This window comes from Quercus lobata, chromosome 4 (genome assembly GCF_001633185.2).
Source record: "Quercus lobata isolate SW786 chromosome 4, ValleyOak3.0 Primary Assembly, whole genome shotgun sequence".
Lineage (NCBI taxonomy): Eukaryota > Viridiplantae > Streptophyta > Magnoliopsida > Fagales > Fagaceae > Quercus > Quercus lobata.
In genome coordinates this window covers 41138866-41155375 of record NC_044907.1, presented here as the reverse complement: position 1 = coordinate 41155375, position 16510 = coordinate 41138866, and the positions used below count along the sequence as shown (strand labels likewise).

Below are 16510 nucleotides of genomic sequence, written 5' to 3'. Positions count from 1 at the left end.
TTAGAGAAAGGATCCTGCTAAGGGTATCTTTAGAGCAATTGTTAACAAATTATTTTAGGAAATTTTTAACTCCACTCTTATGAGAAATAGGAAAAACTATCAAAATATTAATTGCCTTTAATGAATGAATAGCAAAAATTGAAAATTAAAATCATTATTTTATATGATTTAATTAAGTTCATTATTTTATATCTATATTCCACTTTTTTGAATTGATATTTTTTTCCCTTTGATGAGATTGAATTGATACTTTTAGGTTATATATATATATATATATATATATATAAAGAATCTCAAAACACTCATGAAACGATATGCTAAAATATTTCATTTCACTAGCCAAACCAAAAACGAGTTCCGAAATAGAATTAATAACATAGCAAAAAACCAATGATATTTCCTAGAATAATTATAGTACCACATATTTTTACACACACTTTGTCACAATTGTTTTATATGACAGATTATATTGACTGTTTATTACTATCATATGGATTCATTATTTTTTCTTCACAACTCATAATCCGCCACGTAGAATAGTTGTGATAAAGTGTGTGAAAGTGTGGTAGACTATGAGTGATGAAATAAACAATTGTGGATCCATATAAAAATCATAAACAACCACTTATAGTCTATCACGTTAGTTAGCATTATGAAAAAAAAAAAAAAAAAAAGAAGAATTGTGCTCCTATAGAGCTTGAACTATAAGCCATGAGATCCGTAACTCCTACCTCGGCTCATTGAAGTGCATATAGCTCGACAGTCTCTAGGACGTTGGTACTAAATTGACCGGCATTGGACACAAACTAATAACTACTGCTATAAGTTTATGTATTTTTTAACCATTAAATTAAGATGTGTTAGTGGATCGATAATACAACGGAATTGTCTTTTATTATAAAAGAAGGGTCAAGATTTAGTGTCATTTGAGAATTATTAAAGATAAGTTTTGTTTTTCGTCTCAGCTTTTTAGCAAATAATTTAGCTTTTAATTTTTTTTTAAATAAACTAACTTTTAGTTTTTTTGTAACATATTTAACATAAAAATTATCAAAAACAATATCTTTCAGTAAGATACTATGCAAATAAGTCACCAAAAATAAGCAATTCGCAAATGCATTTTTGATCCAAATTGTGATTAGTGCAAATATTTTTCACATGGGATTAACTCTAACATTATTTTTATTGTACACTAATTAACATCATTTTTAATTTTCATAATGATAAGGAAAAGACTCCACCCTAAAGAGTGTTGATCTCTTTTTTTTAATAGGCAGATACTAGGGAGAGGGGAAAGATGGGGTTGGAACCATAAACATGGGGCAAAACAAATCGTTGGGCAATCACTTGAACACCATTCTCCTTCCAAATATGAATTCCACATAAAATTGAAAAGTTTCAAATAAAATATGAAGCAATTAGAAAATAAATTATAATATATTTCAAATGCTCAGTAAGCCCAATGATGCACATATCTTATACACAAATGGACTTGGCTCTATCAAAGAGCCAATACACCATTATCAGGCCATAAGTCTCACATTTTTCCACAAGCAATGACATTCGTAACTTGAAGATACCTTAACAAAGATCATTCCAGGGCTTGACAAAATCTCCTCAGTTAAGACATGTCTCCTACATTAAACGACCTGCAAACTCAACAAAAACAGATTATCAACAGTCCTTACTAGCCAAATGAACAAATAGGGGTTTCTAAATTAAAGATAATTAACATCAAACTTTAAATAAAGTCCTACCATGGAAATTAAGATATGCAAGCTCTCATGCCTATGCCAATAAAGGAATTTGCTAACCTATTTCCCACTGTTATTAACCATCAACTTGTGCCTCTTCGGTCTTCACAATAATTTCTACAAGAGTCCAGACAAATTTTGGTAGCAAGAAACATCAAATAGCCCATGATGATGGAGGAGAATTTAAAGCCCAGAGGAAAGAAGGCCCATCTGTCTATTTTATATTAGATTGTTTGCTATCACAAGACTATTGTTTTGTTCATATCTAATTTATGTTTTTTTTTTTTTATGTATTTAGCAATTAAAAGGTTGGAGATAAAAGATTAAGATTCAAGGGTCATTGTAGGCATAGAAAGTGGTCTCGAGGATGAGAATGATGATATAGAAGACGAAACTCCCTTCATGGTGCTGGATCCATAGAACTTGCAGCACGAGATGAATTGGAGGATTGGTTGGTGTGTGCAGTTAGATTGGTGGACTTTATCCTTTGTTTATTAATCTCCATTCATTCAAATCTCCTTGGTAGGGATCCTTGTTTTTTATTCCAGAAAAAGAGCAGATACTATGATTAAATTTTGAACAATAAAATATCAAATTCTAGGCTCAAGAGCTCAAGCAATATTTAGATATGTTATCTCACATAATAGACAAGAAAATGCTACCTAGGATCAATGACCCAAATGAGGCTACTATAATACTCTTATTTAGCAACCCTAGAATCCTATCCTTCATGTTCATATAACAGATAAATCATAACCATCTAATTTCATTAAAAGTCACATGCTAGTCACATAACCTTTTAAAATGCTTATTTTTTTAAATAAATACAATGAAATTTTAACTTTTGATGTCACGATGATTTTTCTTTATCATCAAGTCAAGGGATATTGATAAACAGAACACAGCATGGATAAATAACCAACTAGTCTAGTGATAGCAAGCAAACATACAAAATGGACTAATAGTCTAAAAGGCCTTCTTTCCTTTTTGATAAGTAATAAGTTTATTGATATAAAAAAAGGAACACCCCAGTACGCAGGGAGTGTACAATGGGTCAAACAATTCAAGAACAAAAATTACAAGAATCTAAGAAATCAAAAATAGAAAAATAAAATGACTGGTTTCGCAAAGCAGCCAACAAATCGATTAAAGTTCTATAGAAAAATAACTTGAGGTTTGGTATGGATCTCTCATTATCTTCAAAGGACCTACTATTTCTCTCCTTCCAAAGACACCACAACAAGCAATGGGGAACAATCAACCATATATACCTGATGATGACCAAATCTGCCTTGCCAACATGCTAGAAGCCCCACTACAGATTGCGGCATAACCCAGCTTACTCCAAACAAACCAAACACCATAGACCACAGATCCATAGCAACCAGACAATGAAGAAAGAGATGGTCAACTGATTCACCATTACACTTGCACATGTAACACCAATCCAATATTCAAACCTTCCTTTTTCGTAAATTTTCAATCATTAAGCATTTCCCTAACACAATAGTCCAAACAAAGAAAGCTACTCAAGAAGGAATCTTCTGCTTCCAAATACCTTTCCAAGGAAAACAATAGTCATTAGAGCCCACTAAAATACTATAATAATTTTTAACCATGAAACCCTTCTCTCTATAAGGCTTCCAACACATCTTATCATCACCAAACCCCTTTACTAAATCACCATATATGGTATCCATGAAACCCGACAGTGCCTCCAATTCCCGGGCATGCACACCCCTAAAGGAACTTACATCCCAAAAGAGGAATCCATTAGCAAACTTCATAAGCTCAGCCACACTAGCCTCTTTATCTCGGCAAAATCTAAACAATTCAGGATAACTGACTGCAAGAGATGTCTCACCACAACAACGGTCTTGCCAAAACTTCACCCTAGACCCATCCCCAATATCATATAGAATTTAGCGAGAAAAAGAAGGCCATCCCCAACTAATATTTTTAAACAAACCAACACCATGTGGACCATTAACAGACCTAGTACACCAGCAACCCCACCCACAGCCATATTTCCCCTCTATCACTTGCCTCCAAAGGGCAACCTTCTCCATCCCAAATCTCCATAGCCATCTCCCAAGCAAAACTTCATTAAAAAGTCTTACCTTTCTTATCCCCAAGCCACTTGAAGAAATGGGAGTACAAACAGGAGCCCATTAACCAAATGAAATTTTGGTTCGTCACCAATGCCAACCCATAAGAAATTCCGTTGAAGTTTCTCAATTCGGTTAGCCATAGCAACAGGTATAGGAAATAAAGATATAAAATAAGTGGGTAAATTAGATAAAGTGCTTTTAATTAAAGTGACTCTACCTACCTTGGACAAGTATAAACGTTTCCATCCTGTTAATCTCCGTTCTATCTTCTCCAAAATTAGGTTCCATATTGTCTTATCCTTGAATTTAGCTCCCAAAGGAAGACCCAAATATTTCATTGAAAGAGTACCTTGCCTACAACCAAGTACATTCAACAGTAAGACAAAATTATGCACCACACCAACAGGAACCAACTCTGACTTGCCCAAATTTATCTTTAGACCAGAGACCGCCTCAAACCAAATAAGGATCATACGGAGAAACAAAATCTAATCTAGATCAATGTCACAAAAAACTAGAGTGTCATCCGCAAAGAGAAGATGAGACACCACCAAGGATCTTCTCTCTAAATTACCCACACTAAAGCCTGACATGTAACCTTCATAGACAGCTTTATCCAACATTCTTCCAAGGGCTTCCATAACCAAGACAAGCAGCAGAGAAGACAATGGGTCACCTTGTCTCAACCCCCTCGAGCTCTCAAAAAACCCATAAGGATTAAGGAGTGCCATTAATCAAAATAGAGAAGCGAATTGTAGCTATACAAAGGAAAATCCACCGCCTCCACTTAGCAAAGAACCCACCCCATTCAAGCAACTGCATGAGAAATCCCTAGTTTACATGATCAAAAGCCTTCTCAACATCTAGTTTAGCCCTAGTAAACCAATTTTCAATCTACTGTCAAGGCATTCATTAGAAATAAGTACCGGGTCAAGAATCTGTCTATTCCTCACAAAAGCATTCTGTGAAGCTAAAATTATATCTTCTATGACCATGTGAAGTCAAGCGGCTAAGACCTTAGCAATGATTTCATAAACCCCCCAACAAGACTAATGGGGCGAAAATCCCCGACTTCAATTGCTGCATTTTTTTTAGGGATAAGAGTGATGAATGTTGCATTCAAACTTTTCTCAAACTAACTTTTAGCAAAAAATTGATGAAACACAGCCATAAGATCAGGTTTGAGAATCCCCCAACAAGCTTGGAAGAAAACCATTGGATAACCATCTGGTCCAGGCGATTTATCATCATTAAAATTTTGTATGACATCAAAAATTTCTGCCTCCTCAAAGGGTCTATCTAACCATTCCGCATTATCGCCGGATATCATTGGAAATACCAAGACTTTTGGAAATGGTCGATCAACTTGCTACTCAGAGTATAAACACATGAAGAATTGGGTAATACAATCAGCAATCATACCTTGATCGGAAGACAAGCTGCCATCAACCATAAGGCTCTCAATACCGTTATTTCCTCTATTGGAAATAGCCATCCTTTGAAAAAATCTGGTATTGGCATCCCCCTCCCTCAAGTGCAGCACCCTAGACTTCTGCCTCCAACTAATCTCTTCTAAAAGCGTGAGCTTTTCAATATCAGTACGGAGATTAACTTGTTCTAACTTTTCCTCAGCTGTTAAAGGATAAGTCTCCTCTCTAACATCCAAAATATTCAATTTGTTCCAGAGTTAATGTTTCTTAAAAGTGATCTAATAGGCCTTCTTTCCTTTGAGCTTAAATCATGTCACATGACTTTTTTTTGGGTTTTGAAAGCTAAACCAAGGGGAAAAGATTGGCTTGTAATTCTACATGAAAGCAACTCTTTAAAAGATCAGGAAACATTGTCATTGTGATCACTAACATAATAGCAAATGTGGAAAAGTAAAAGATATCTAGTTACTAAAAAATATGATTCTTCTTGGAGAGAAGGCTCAATTTGGTTAGGACGATGCTGAATTGTTCCTAAGGCACTACTGACCCTTACTTTTTGAACAAAGGTAAATGCAATAGATTAAAGGCACACCTTTGGTCAGGTGCAAACTCTTCACCCCAATTGTAAAATCAGGTTGTTGAGTGAGAGAATGCACACAGATATACTAATAATAATCTACATCAGGTATGGATGACTCAAAATACAGAGTGCTAACTAGTGACTACAAATCAAAGAAATTAAACTCTAGTTAGAGATTAAGAGCAATGTGTACAAAGGGTTCGAATCACAGAACAATAAGGTAAATTTTGACCCAAAGTTTAAATGCATCATTGCTCCAGACACCATAAATAGAAACTTATGCCAACATGACCCTCCCCTCTCTCCTTCCACATATAAACATAATACCTATTGAGCTTCAAATTTATCTCTAACTGGAAGCACAAAGACATAATTAACCATATCTTAATGCACATTGCTCAGAACAAAGATGTAATATGGCCTACATTTATTAAAAAATTTAAATGAGATGTGAGGAAACTTTGTTACCCGAAAAACACTCTGGAAAATCAATGTTCCTTCCATGTCCATCAAATAATCAACCTCAGTGTGCAAAGTGACCATAATTTTCTTCCTCCTAAAGGCACAGCAAACACTGGTAACTCCAGCTTATGTTGAAGAGAAGCATATATCAATCTGCCCCTGACAAGGGGTGCCATTCTGGTTCAACAACTACAATATATTCATCCAATCAAACCGGAATTCTTAACATTCAAAAAACATTAGGACCCAGGTTATGGGGCAAGGTCCCTCTAAGGATTTTGAGTACCTTTCAGGAGAACTCATAAAAGATAGATTATATCCCCAGACCATTCTTTAGAGAATGCTTTAATTTTGAATATGATCTTGGAAAATGATATTCCTCTAACTTCCATAAATCATTTGACCTCAAATCTTCCTTATGGAATCCATGTATGCGCCTGAAATAGCCATTCTCAGTCTCATGAGAAAAGAATTCTCACAATCACTAATGGAAGAAACAGTAGGTGACATTGTCGCAACTACAACAAAATTCTCTCCATTTCCTACATCTATTTCATACAGCTCATGAAAAACTTCACGAAATTCATTTATCAGTTTCTCGTAGAATGATCTGTTTGGAGGAATGACATTTATAGCAAGAATCCCAAAATCACATAGGATTGACTTAGCAGCCAAGAGAACTTGCTTCCTAACAAATTCCAATGGTGGAGCACTGGTACCATTTTCAGCATCACTAGAATCCAAATCAACCATAATGGTATCAAATTTGTTATTGACATCACTGCCATTATACAAGTAACTACCATTCTCTCCCTCATGAACACCATTTGAATGATATGCAAATTTCTCTATAACATCTATTGCATCGCCAACAATTACCCGAATGGACTCATTACCTAGCAAACCAAAATACTGCCTTGCAACCCGCAAAACCTCCTTGTCAGCCTCAATGCCAACAACCTCAAAACCCAATTGGGCTCTTAGAAAAGTAAGCAAAGCCCCTCCTCCAACACCAATACACAAAGCTTTTGGCTTAAACCCACCTTGAATCCGTTCCTCAATACAACGACCAACCAAAGAAAGACCTGCCACCATTGGCACCAAGTACGGATGCACCAAAACCTGAATATCAGGCCTGAACTCAACTTCCCCAATCCCCATACAATCAGAACCAAAACCCACCTCAGGAACAACACGTATCTCCGTCTGAATCAAATTTGGCATCCTCTTGAACCTCAATCGCCTCCGAAACTCCCTCACTTCACTCTCAATTTCCACATCCTCAACCAACATTTCACCAGCAAAAGACCCAACAAATTGCTCTAAAACTACCCCACAAATCACATTATCTTCGTATCTCAAAATGGGTATCTCAGGAATTCCATGTTTGAACAAAGACATAGGAGATAACGCAAGGAACAGAGGTTTCAAGCTCACCTCGAGGCTGTTGAGATCGTTGTTGATCGAACGGCGGTAAATTGATGGTAAAGAATGAGCGTTGATGGGTTGGTTTCCAACGAGGATTAGGCGAGAAATTCCGGGAGAACTTAGGAGGAGCTGGAGGTGGCCGGACTCGGTGGAGAAGGTCCAGTCAGAGTTGCGGTGCTCGGGGACGAACATTGCGGCGACCCGGGCTGACTCAGTGGGTTGGATGGGTGAGTCGAGGACGGCGACTCGGAGGAGTGAGTTGGGATCATTTGATGGATGGGGAAAGGTGAAGGTGATGAAGCGAGATGGAGTTAAGGTTTCGAAGGTGGTCGGATCGAGTGCCATGGGAGTTTACTTTCTAAGGTTTACTCAAGGAAATTGATACATTAACACTATATACACATCATATACTAGCAACTTTTCTTTTTCTTTTTAAGTTTTCCTTTTTCTTTGTTGATGAGATAGCTTTCTACTTCAAAATTTTTTATTTAAAAAAAAAAAAAAATTCAGTGACCAAACAATAAATATCTTTGTTAAAACCCGACCCACCCAAAGTCCATTAAAATCCGGCCATTTTTTCTAGATTTCAGTCACTTTTTCACTTAAATCCTTCGATTTTTGGCACAATAAACACCAGATTTAGCCAAACTAGTGATTTCTCATCACAATTTGGTTGAAATCTCGTTGGATCCGACGAGATCTTATCGGATCTTAGATGGATCTGGCAAGATCTCGCCACATTTTGGTAGATTTCGGTGAATATCGAGTTCACCCAAACCGACGACCACCCGTCGAAAATCTAAACCGACGAATCCATTACTGTAACAGGTCGGTTGTAGGTTGAAAAACAACCCACTCGATCTTGTACAGGTCGGTTGTAGGTTGGACAAAAACCCAACCCGCTCGACCCATGGACAGCCCTAAAATAAACAAACAAATTAAAAGTTCACTACTAAAAAATTCTATTAAAAATAAAAAATAAAAGCTTACCCAAATTATGTACTATGTATGTACATAATGACAGTACCCTCCCTTAAATTTTGTGATGAATAATAAAGATAAAACATTTTGTAAACGAAGATCTAATGGTTTTATACAAATGCTAAGAGGAAGTATTATTTTATGTAATGTTCGGGAGCGGGTGTCATTTTGTAAAACCACGATGAAGGTTAGTGTGATACTCTCTTTTTTTATTATTATTTTTTTTTTGAAACATAACTGGAATTTCATTACCAAATAGAAAAGAGAGTACAACAAAGCCAAAGGCAAGCTCAATACAGAATCAAACTAACAGACCCTCTTCCTGAATAATCTGAGCCACCATGGGAGGACAAACTCCCTTCCAAACATAAGATTCTTCCTTCTGTCTAGCATATTGTGCGAGCATATAGGCTGCCTTGTTGTATTCCCTTTTCACATGCTTAATATTCCAGCTACTAAACGAAGACAACAAACCACGGATACCTTGATACACATGGCCGAGCCTGCCACTTGTTTCAACTGCTGTGACATTAGAAACAACTATTGATGCATCAGACTCCAAAATAATATGAGAAAGCTTTTGCTCTTTGGCAAGAAGAAGACCATACTCCACAGCCAGAGCTTCAACTTCCTCCACAGAATATTGACCCTGTAAATATTTACAGCAAGTAGCAAGAATATTGCCATCTACATCCCTTATAACTACTCCCACACTTGAGTTCCTTTCATCTTCAGATGTGGCACCATCAACATTGATTTTAAAAGAGCCTGGTGGAGGCGCAGTCCACTTCCCATCTGTTTTAGCCAAGCCTTGAGAACAAATTGTTGAGGCTCTTTTGAACTCACGAATATATTCTACAGCAAAACACCAAATCTAGTCCGGAATTTGACTTGAGGCCTTATGCACAATTTTATTCCTGTTATACCATATTGCCCAAGCAACCCCAAAGAAAACCTCCAAGTCACAGGCAGTACCCAATTCAACAAGTTTCAAAGCAATATCTACAATATTTATATTTATATCCAACAAATCAATGGGATTATTTACCCAACAACTCCATACTCTCCTGGCTACTTCACATTTAACAAAAACATGGAAATTAGATTCAGGCTCTTTTCCACAAGCCGGACAAATATCACAAATATTAATACCCCTTCTTTGTAAGTTCACAAAAGTAGGGAGAGCATTCATACACATTTTCCAAGCAAAAATACGTACCTTTGGAGGAATGTTCAAGTGCCAAAGTTTCTTCCAAAGAGGGCTCCTAGCATCACCTGAGGAGCTTTCACCTTCCTCCATTGTTTCTAGCACCCTAACTGCAATATAATAAGCACTCTTTACACTGAATTCTCCCTTTTTATTACCCACCCAAATGATTTGGTCTTCCAGAAGGCTATGGCTAAGAGGAATATTTAGGATAGTCCTTGCTTCAAAAGGCAAGAACAAAGATCTTACTGCCTCGCTTTTCCACCTCCTTGTATCTCTATCAATCAGTGCCGAGACCCTAGGATAATCATTAAAGTGCTTTGGGGGAGAGATTACTTTATATGTTGTGGGAGTAGGAAGCCACTTATCCTCCCAAATATAAATCCTTTCGCCATTGCCAACTCACCACCGGGTACCTCTTTTAACTACTTCCAACCCACTGAAGATGCTCCTCCAAGTATATGAAGGGCTGGAACCAAGTTTTGCATTGAACACATCACCATGTGGATAATATTTCGCTTTATAGACTTGGGCCACCAGAGAGTTAGGATTCGAAATCAACCTCCAACCTTGCTTTGCTAGCATAGCAAGGTTAAAAGCCTGTAAATTTCTGAACCTCATTCCTCCATTCAGCTTGGACTTACACATCTTCTTCCAACTAACCCAAGCAATCTTTGATTCCTGACCCCTTTGGCCCCACCAAAACTTTCTCATCATTCCTTCAAACTCATCACAAACACTTTTTGGGATCTGGAAGCAGCTCATAGTGTAAGTTGGTATTGCTTGAGCAACAGCTTTAATAAGAATCTCTCGGCCACCCACAGAAAGCATTTTCTCCTTCCACCCCGCCAATTTTTTCTCCACCCTCTCTTTGACTTCAGTAAATATTTCAACTTTTGACTTGCCAATGATCGAGGGTAGTCCAAGGTATTTTTTGTGTCGGGTATCCTACATTGGACCCAACATATTCAGCACTTCACATCTTCTATCATCCGGGGTATTGTTGCTGAAAAATACTGAAGATTTATCCGCATTGATCTTCTGACCCGAAGCAGCTTCATATAGCTGGAGAACATCAATAAGAGTCTGGCATTCTTGACTATTTGCCTTACAGAATAAGTGGCTGTCGTCTGCAAAAAACAGATTAGTGGTCTTGGGGCAGCCTCTACATATTGATACTCCACTAATTCTTTGATTCATAGCAGCATTATTAATAAGGGAGGAAAAACTATCTGCGCACAACAGAAAAATATAAGGTGAAATTGGGTCTCCTTGACGGAGACCCCTAGTAGGAGTAATACTACCATAAGCAACACCATTAACAAGTATAGAATAAGATATAGAGGTGATGCAATGCATGATCAACTCAATCCATTTTTCATGGAAGCCCATTTTCTCCATCACTTATTTAATAAAACCCCACTCTACCCTATCATATGCTTTACTTATATCCAACTTTATCGCCATAACACCCTCCCTACCATCCTTCTTATGTTCTAAATAGTGCATAAGTTCAAAAGCTACAAGCACATTATCAGTAATAAGTCTCCCAGAGAGAAACGCACTCTGATTATCTGAAATAATTTGAGGAAGGATAATTTTAAGGCAATTGGCTAACACTTTCGATATGAGTTTATAAATAACATTACAAAGGCTAATAGGTCTAAAATCTGTTATTTTCGTGGGGTTTTTTTATTTTTGGTACCAAAGTGATGTTTGTTCTATTTATCTCTACCATAGACACATTAGAATTAAGCACATTCAATATCATGCATATGACATCATTACCAACAATACCCCAATATTTTTGAAAGAAGATAGCAGACATACCATCCGAACCCGGGGCTTTTGTTGGGTGCATCTGATTTAGAGCTGCCTCCACTTCCTCCCTTGTGAACTCTTGAATAAGGCGCTGATTCATATGTTCAGTGACTTTAGTTGGGATAGTATCTATGACTTTCGAAATGCGAGTCGGAAAAGAAGTAGAATACAGACTCTTGAAATATGACACCGCCACCTCTGCAATCTCATCCATAGAATCATGCCAATTCCCATTTTCATCCATAATACTGTAGATAGTATTTCTCCTTCTCCTATCTGAAGCCCTAGTGTGGAAGTATTTCGTATTTCGATCCCCAAGACCTAACCATTGCACCTTTGCTCTCTGTTGCCACATAATTTCTTCACTATCCAATAGCTCATTAATCTCTTTTCTTATCACATTAATCTCACTTCCTAAGTTGCCATCTTTATCCCTACAGACAAGAGTATTGAGAGTCTCTCTCTTCTTCTGAATTTGCTTAGGAATTTGCCCAAACACCATTTTGTTCCATTTAGAGAGGTTTTCAGCACAATGACTTAATCTGGCAGCAATCCCACTAGGAGAGTTTAAGTCTTGGCTGCCATCCCAGACTTCTTGGATGATATTTCTGCATTCCTCCCTTCTTGCCCACATCGCTTCAAATTGAAATCTACGTCAATTGGGTTGCTTCTGGACAACAGTATCATCAGAAATAAGCAAAGCACAATGGTCAGATGTGGATTCCACCAAATGCTGCACTTTAATATCTTTGTAATGATCAACCCACTCCGGGGTAGCCAAAGCACGATCCAATCTTAGATACAATCTACTCTCACCCTTCTGCATATTACACCAAGTAAATTCAGGACCACAGTAACCTAGATCCTTGAACCTACAATGGTGTATTGCTTCTCTAAACTCATCCATCTGTTTTTGAGACCTTTGCACCCCACCCAATTTCTCTTCTACTGACACAATTTCATTGAAATCACCAAGGCATAGCCAGGGTAGTTGATACTTTTGGCTAAGGCTTTTCAAAAGATCCCACGACTCTTTTCTCTGATGAGTTTTAGGATTTTCGTAAAAACCCGTGATACACCACTAAAAACTGGATTCCGGGTCAGTCACAAATGCATCAATGTAACTCCCTGAATAGCCTTGAATTTCCACTTTTATGTCCCTACTCCATAACATAGCTAAACCCCCACTTCTTCCCACACTAGGAACCATTAGTCCATTCAACAAACCAATTTTAAATTTCTCTTTTTCCATCCGATGTTTCTTCATTTTTTTCTCCATCACGAAGACAATTTTGGGCTTCCAACGTTGCACAAGTTCGCGCAACACTCGAACTGACAGGGGGTTCTCAAGCCCCCGACAGTTCCATCCTAAAGTAATCATTGGTCCAGGCGGTGCTGCTCAGCAATCACCGCCGTTTCAATAAAAGAATTTACCCCATCTCCATGTTTCTCCTCACAAAAACGTTTTGAAATTCTATCATCCCATACAAACAACATATCATCATTAACTTTTCTTTTTTTACTTACCTCTCGGGCTTGCTCAGACTTCTCCATAATTTGGCTCTTCCCTTTCTCCTTTGCCATGCTCTTAATTTTACCTCTGATTGCTCTCTTGCATAACCGGCTTGGGCTTTGTAGCTGACTACCTCGAGCCTCACTTGAGCCTTCTTTTCCATTCAGCCTTAAAGGGCTTAAAGCTTCAGCCTCTCTTATAACCGGCCCACTTTCCTTGTCCTCATTTAAGTCTCCTCTTCCTTTAGGCCCATTTGGGCTTATTATTTCATCCTCTTTAAAAGTCGGCCCATACCCCCTCTCAGTTACATCCTGACTTGTCTTATTTCCATGCACTTTATTCCCAACTAATTAAGTTCTAGCACTTTTTTTTTTCCTCACGTGATGTCCTGTCCAGCCCCTTACTCGAAGCTACTGGAGCAGCATCATCCCATCTGATCTGCCTTTCCATATCCCTATGATTTGACATGTCACAGCCTTCCGTCATGCCCAAGGATACTGCATCCATCATCTCAGCTGAGCCACTGCCTCCATCAGCTCCACCGGCCTCCATTACAGTAGGCGAGCTCCTCCTTTCATCTCCAATTTCTTCACCAGCCCCGTCGTCGTCCACCACCCTAGACCGCGAACCTCCTTTTTTAGCCTCAAACTGCATCTTCAACTTATCCTTTTCACCTCCATTTTTTAAACTTCCACCAGCCTTCAACCATTCCCCATATTGCCTTCCTAACTGTTGCTCCATTGGACTAGCTTGACAATGCTTTTCATCATGCCCAAGCAAGCCACAGATGTAGCAAAAATTAGGTAGTCTCTCATACCTAAAATCAACCCAATATCTTCCACCTTCTTCATTCTTAACATATCCCCCCCTACGGAGAGGTTTGTCAATTGGAACCTCCACCCTTATTCTTAAAAATTTAGCTAGATCCGCTTGCATCGCCCGCTTGTCAACTTCTAGCACCCTTCCAATCTTACTGCCAATATCCTTCCCAATTACTTCAGTCATATTCTCAAACGGTAAGCCCCAAATCTGCACCCAGAAAAGGGGAGCTGGAGAAACTGATATTATTTGACATTAAACCTTTCCTCCATCGGCATAGAAGGAGAAGGTTATTGTCAAAATTCCAAGGCCCGCTTTTCTCAACCCACTCTAACTGATATCTTGAACTAAATTTAAATTGTAAAAGATTGTTCCCTACCTCCACAATCCTCAAATCCGAGCCCATCTTCCAAGCTGCCTTTAGAGTATTCTTCAGGGCTCTTATATTTTGATGACGATCTGAAAGTAAACGCCCAAATAAGCTCAATGAGCATTCTTCAAGGATTTCAGAGCTGCTACTGTTTGTAATAACAATATCCTCTTTTTCTTCCTTTGTAAGCTTTAACTTTTCCAAACCATTCACCACTTCTTGATCCAGGCAGTCACTACGCAACAAGAAAAAGGGCTACAGCCCATATAGAAACCGGTGTAGACCCAGAAAAGCCCTTAGACAGAATTTTAAGGGAGAGAGGAAGCTCTTATCTAGTTGAGAGAGAAAAGACTCTTACCGAAGAGAGAAGTAAGACTCCTACAGGGGGAGCGAACTCTCATTTTTTTTTTTTTAGTGGAGGATGCGAAGGAAACATGTGACTTTTACAAAATATTATCCTATGCCTTTGATGAAGTGGAATAGTAACTATTTGAAGGTTAGGTTAAAACTCTCTTTATAAATAAAAAATGGAATAATAATTATAGTAGTGATGTCAAGGGTTAGGGTAAGTCTGAAGGCATTAAACCAAAATTCCTATAAATCAACACACAAGGTGATGGAGACAATCATTTGAAGGTAAGGAAAAAGCGAACATGAATAAACAAGGGTGGGACCACCGGGCCTGCTGGCCCAAGTGGTACCAGGTCTTACCAATGACCTTCAGCTCAGGGGTTCTAGCCCCTGCATAACCAATTACCAAGCAAAAAAAAAAAAAAAAAAAAAAAAAAAAAAAAATAAACAAGGGTGGGAAAAACAGCACCATCTCAAGTGGAGTATCATCCATCCTTTGTGGTAATACTTACTTTTTGCATTGTGTATTTTTTGTAAATAATATGTTTTCTTTTTAATGACATGGATTGAATTGTTATAATGAACACGATTGATGGAACCAAATTGCAAAGTGAATATAAATGATCTTTGCGTGAAAATCCTTAAGATGATTATGCAAACTGATGAATATGATTCGTGAACTAATAATTGACTTGTGACTGTTAGGTTTTCTTTGGATGTTCATTATGATTATATTTGTGATGATGATGTGAAATTGATTATTTCATCATAATATAATATGGTCATTAGTTCCTATATTATTGATTTATGAGTCGGATGAGATGAGTGCCTAACACTTTCACATTTCAAAACTTAACATCCAAACTTAGGTTTTGAATTATAGATTAGATTTTTCAATTTAATTTCATATTTTTAGGATATAACACGAGTCAAAGTGTTTTTTTTTTTTTTTTCATTTTAGATTGTATCTAGAAAAAATAGGCCATATAATTTTATGTCTATATGTATTTTCATAAAATACAATGTAATTTTCAGCTTTATTCAAATAAATATGTGTATTTATTACTTTAATGGTTTTCTTGATTACGTCATGAAAAAATTAGATGACAATTCCATATGTAAAACCCTTAATATGGGGGATAAAAGTATCACTAGTTGAGTAACCATTTTGTGACTCATTTTGAATTCGTTGGTTTGAGGCACTCATACTAGGAAAACGTATCACTACCTTAAATTAAAAGCTTTTGAATTTTTGTTGACATTTTATAATGTTGCTATGAAATTTTGAAAGCTCATATTTGTCCATGCCATTGTTGAACATGGGTTGGGTTTAGAAACAATTGGTGAAACTCCAAGCAATATTCCACCATTCAACATTTTTTATTAGATGCTAAACTTGACAAATTCACCACTAAATTACATTTCCTTCCATACCCCATGCTTAAAAAAATTCAAAATGATAAATAAATAAATAAAAATAAAAATAAAACAAATTATGTCATCTATGAAATGTTTAGATTTCAATTTTTTGTTGGTATTCCAAATATAAATATAAATATATTATTTTGTGGATTATATAGTGTGGGGTCCAATGATTTGAGGCCCTGGCCCATTTATTCATTGGAGCCCAAGGCCCGAGCCGAGGAGGGTTATAGCCCAGGATAGGTAATACAAGTACAAAAT

At 37.3% G+C, this 16510-nt stretch overlaps 2 protein-coding genes across 3 annotated transcripts; both read right to left on the bottom strand.

Annotated features, from left to right (window-relative positions):
* Positions 1–1359: 1359 nt before the first annotated feature.
* Positions 1360–8157, bottom strand: LOC115986984 (eEF1A lysine and N-terminal methyltransferase). Of its 2 annotated transcripts, XM_031110420.1 has the most exons (3): positions 6344–8157; positions 1758–1871; positions 1360–1649 (listed from the first exon to the last, which is right to left on the bottom strand). In XM_031110420.1, the coding sequence occupies exon 1, from the start codon at positions 8108–8110 to the stop codon at positions 6743–6745; it is 1368 nt and encodes a 455-aa protein (XP_030966280.1). In that variant the 5' UTR covers positions 8111–8157; the 3' UTR covers positions 1360–1649; positions 1758–1871; positions 6344–6742. The 2 variants fall into 2 exon arrangements, with proteins under 2 accessions (XP_030966280.1, XP_030966279.1); XM_031110419.1 differs by lacking the exon at positions 1758–1871.
* Positions 8158–9047: 890 nt separating this feature from the next.
* Positions 9048–12408, bottom strand: LOC115985199. The gene is made up of 6 exons (XM_031108166.1): positions 11784–12408; positions 11410–11527; positions 10971–11253; positions 10370–10901; positions 9966–10063; positions 9048–9395 (listed from the first exon to the last, which is right to left on the bottom strand). Exons 1-6 carry the CDS (start codon positions 12406–12408, stop codon positions 9048–9050), a joined length of 2004 nt encoding a protein of 667 aa, XP_030964026.1.
* Between the last annotated feature and the right edge of the window lie 4102 nt (positions 12409–16510).

Bases quoted from the DNA above. Each gene is read 5' to 3' on its own strand.
- LOC115986984 (XM_031110420.1), bottom strand. From the start codon at position 8,110: ATGGCACTCGATCCGACCACCTTCGAAACCTTAACTCCATCTCGCTTC.
- LOC115985199 (XM_031108166.1), bottom strand. From the start codon at position 12,408: ATGTGGGCAAGAAGGGAGGAATGCAGAAATATCATCCAAGAAGTCTGG. The intron at 11,528-11,783 runs GTATGTCTGCTA...AAATTATTTCAG, and splicing joins AAAAGCCCCGGGTTCGGATG to ATAATCAGAGTGCGTTTCTC. The intron at 11,254-11,409 runs GTTGGATATAAG...TGCTTATGGTAG, and splicing joins GAGGGTGTTATGGCGATAAA to TATTACTCCTACTAGGGGTC.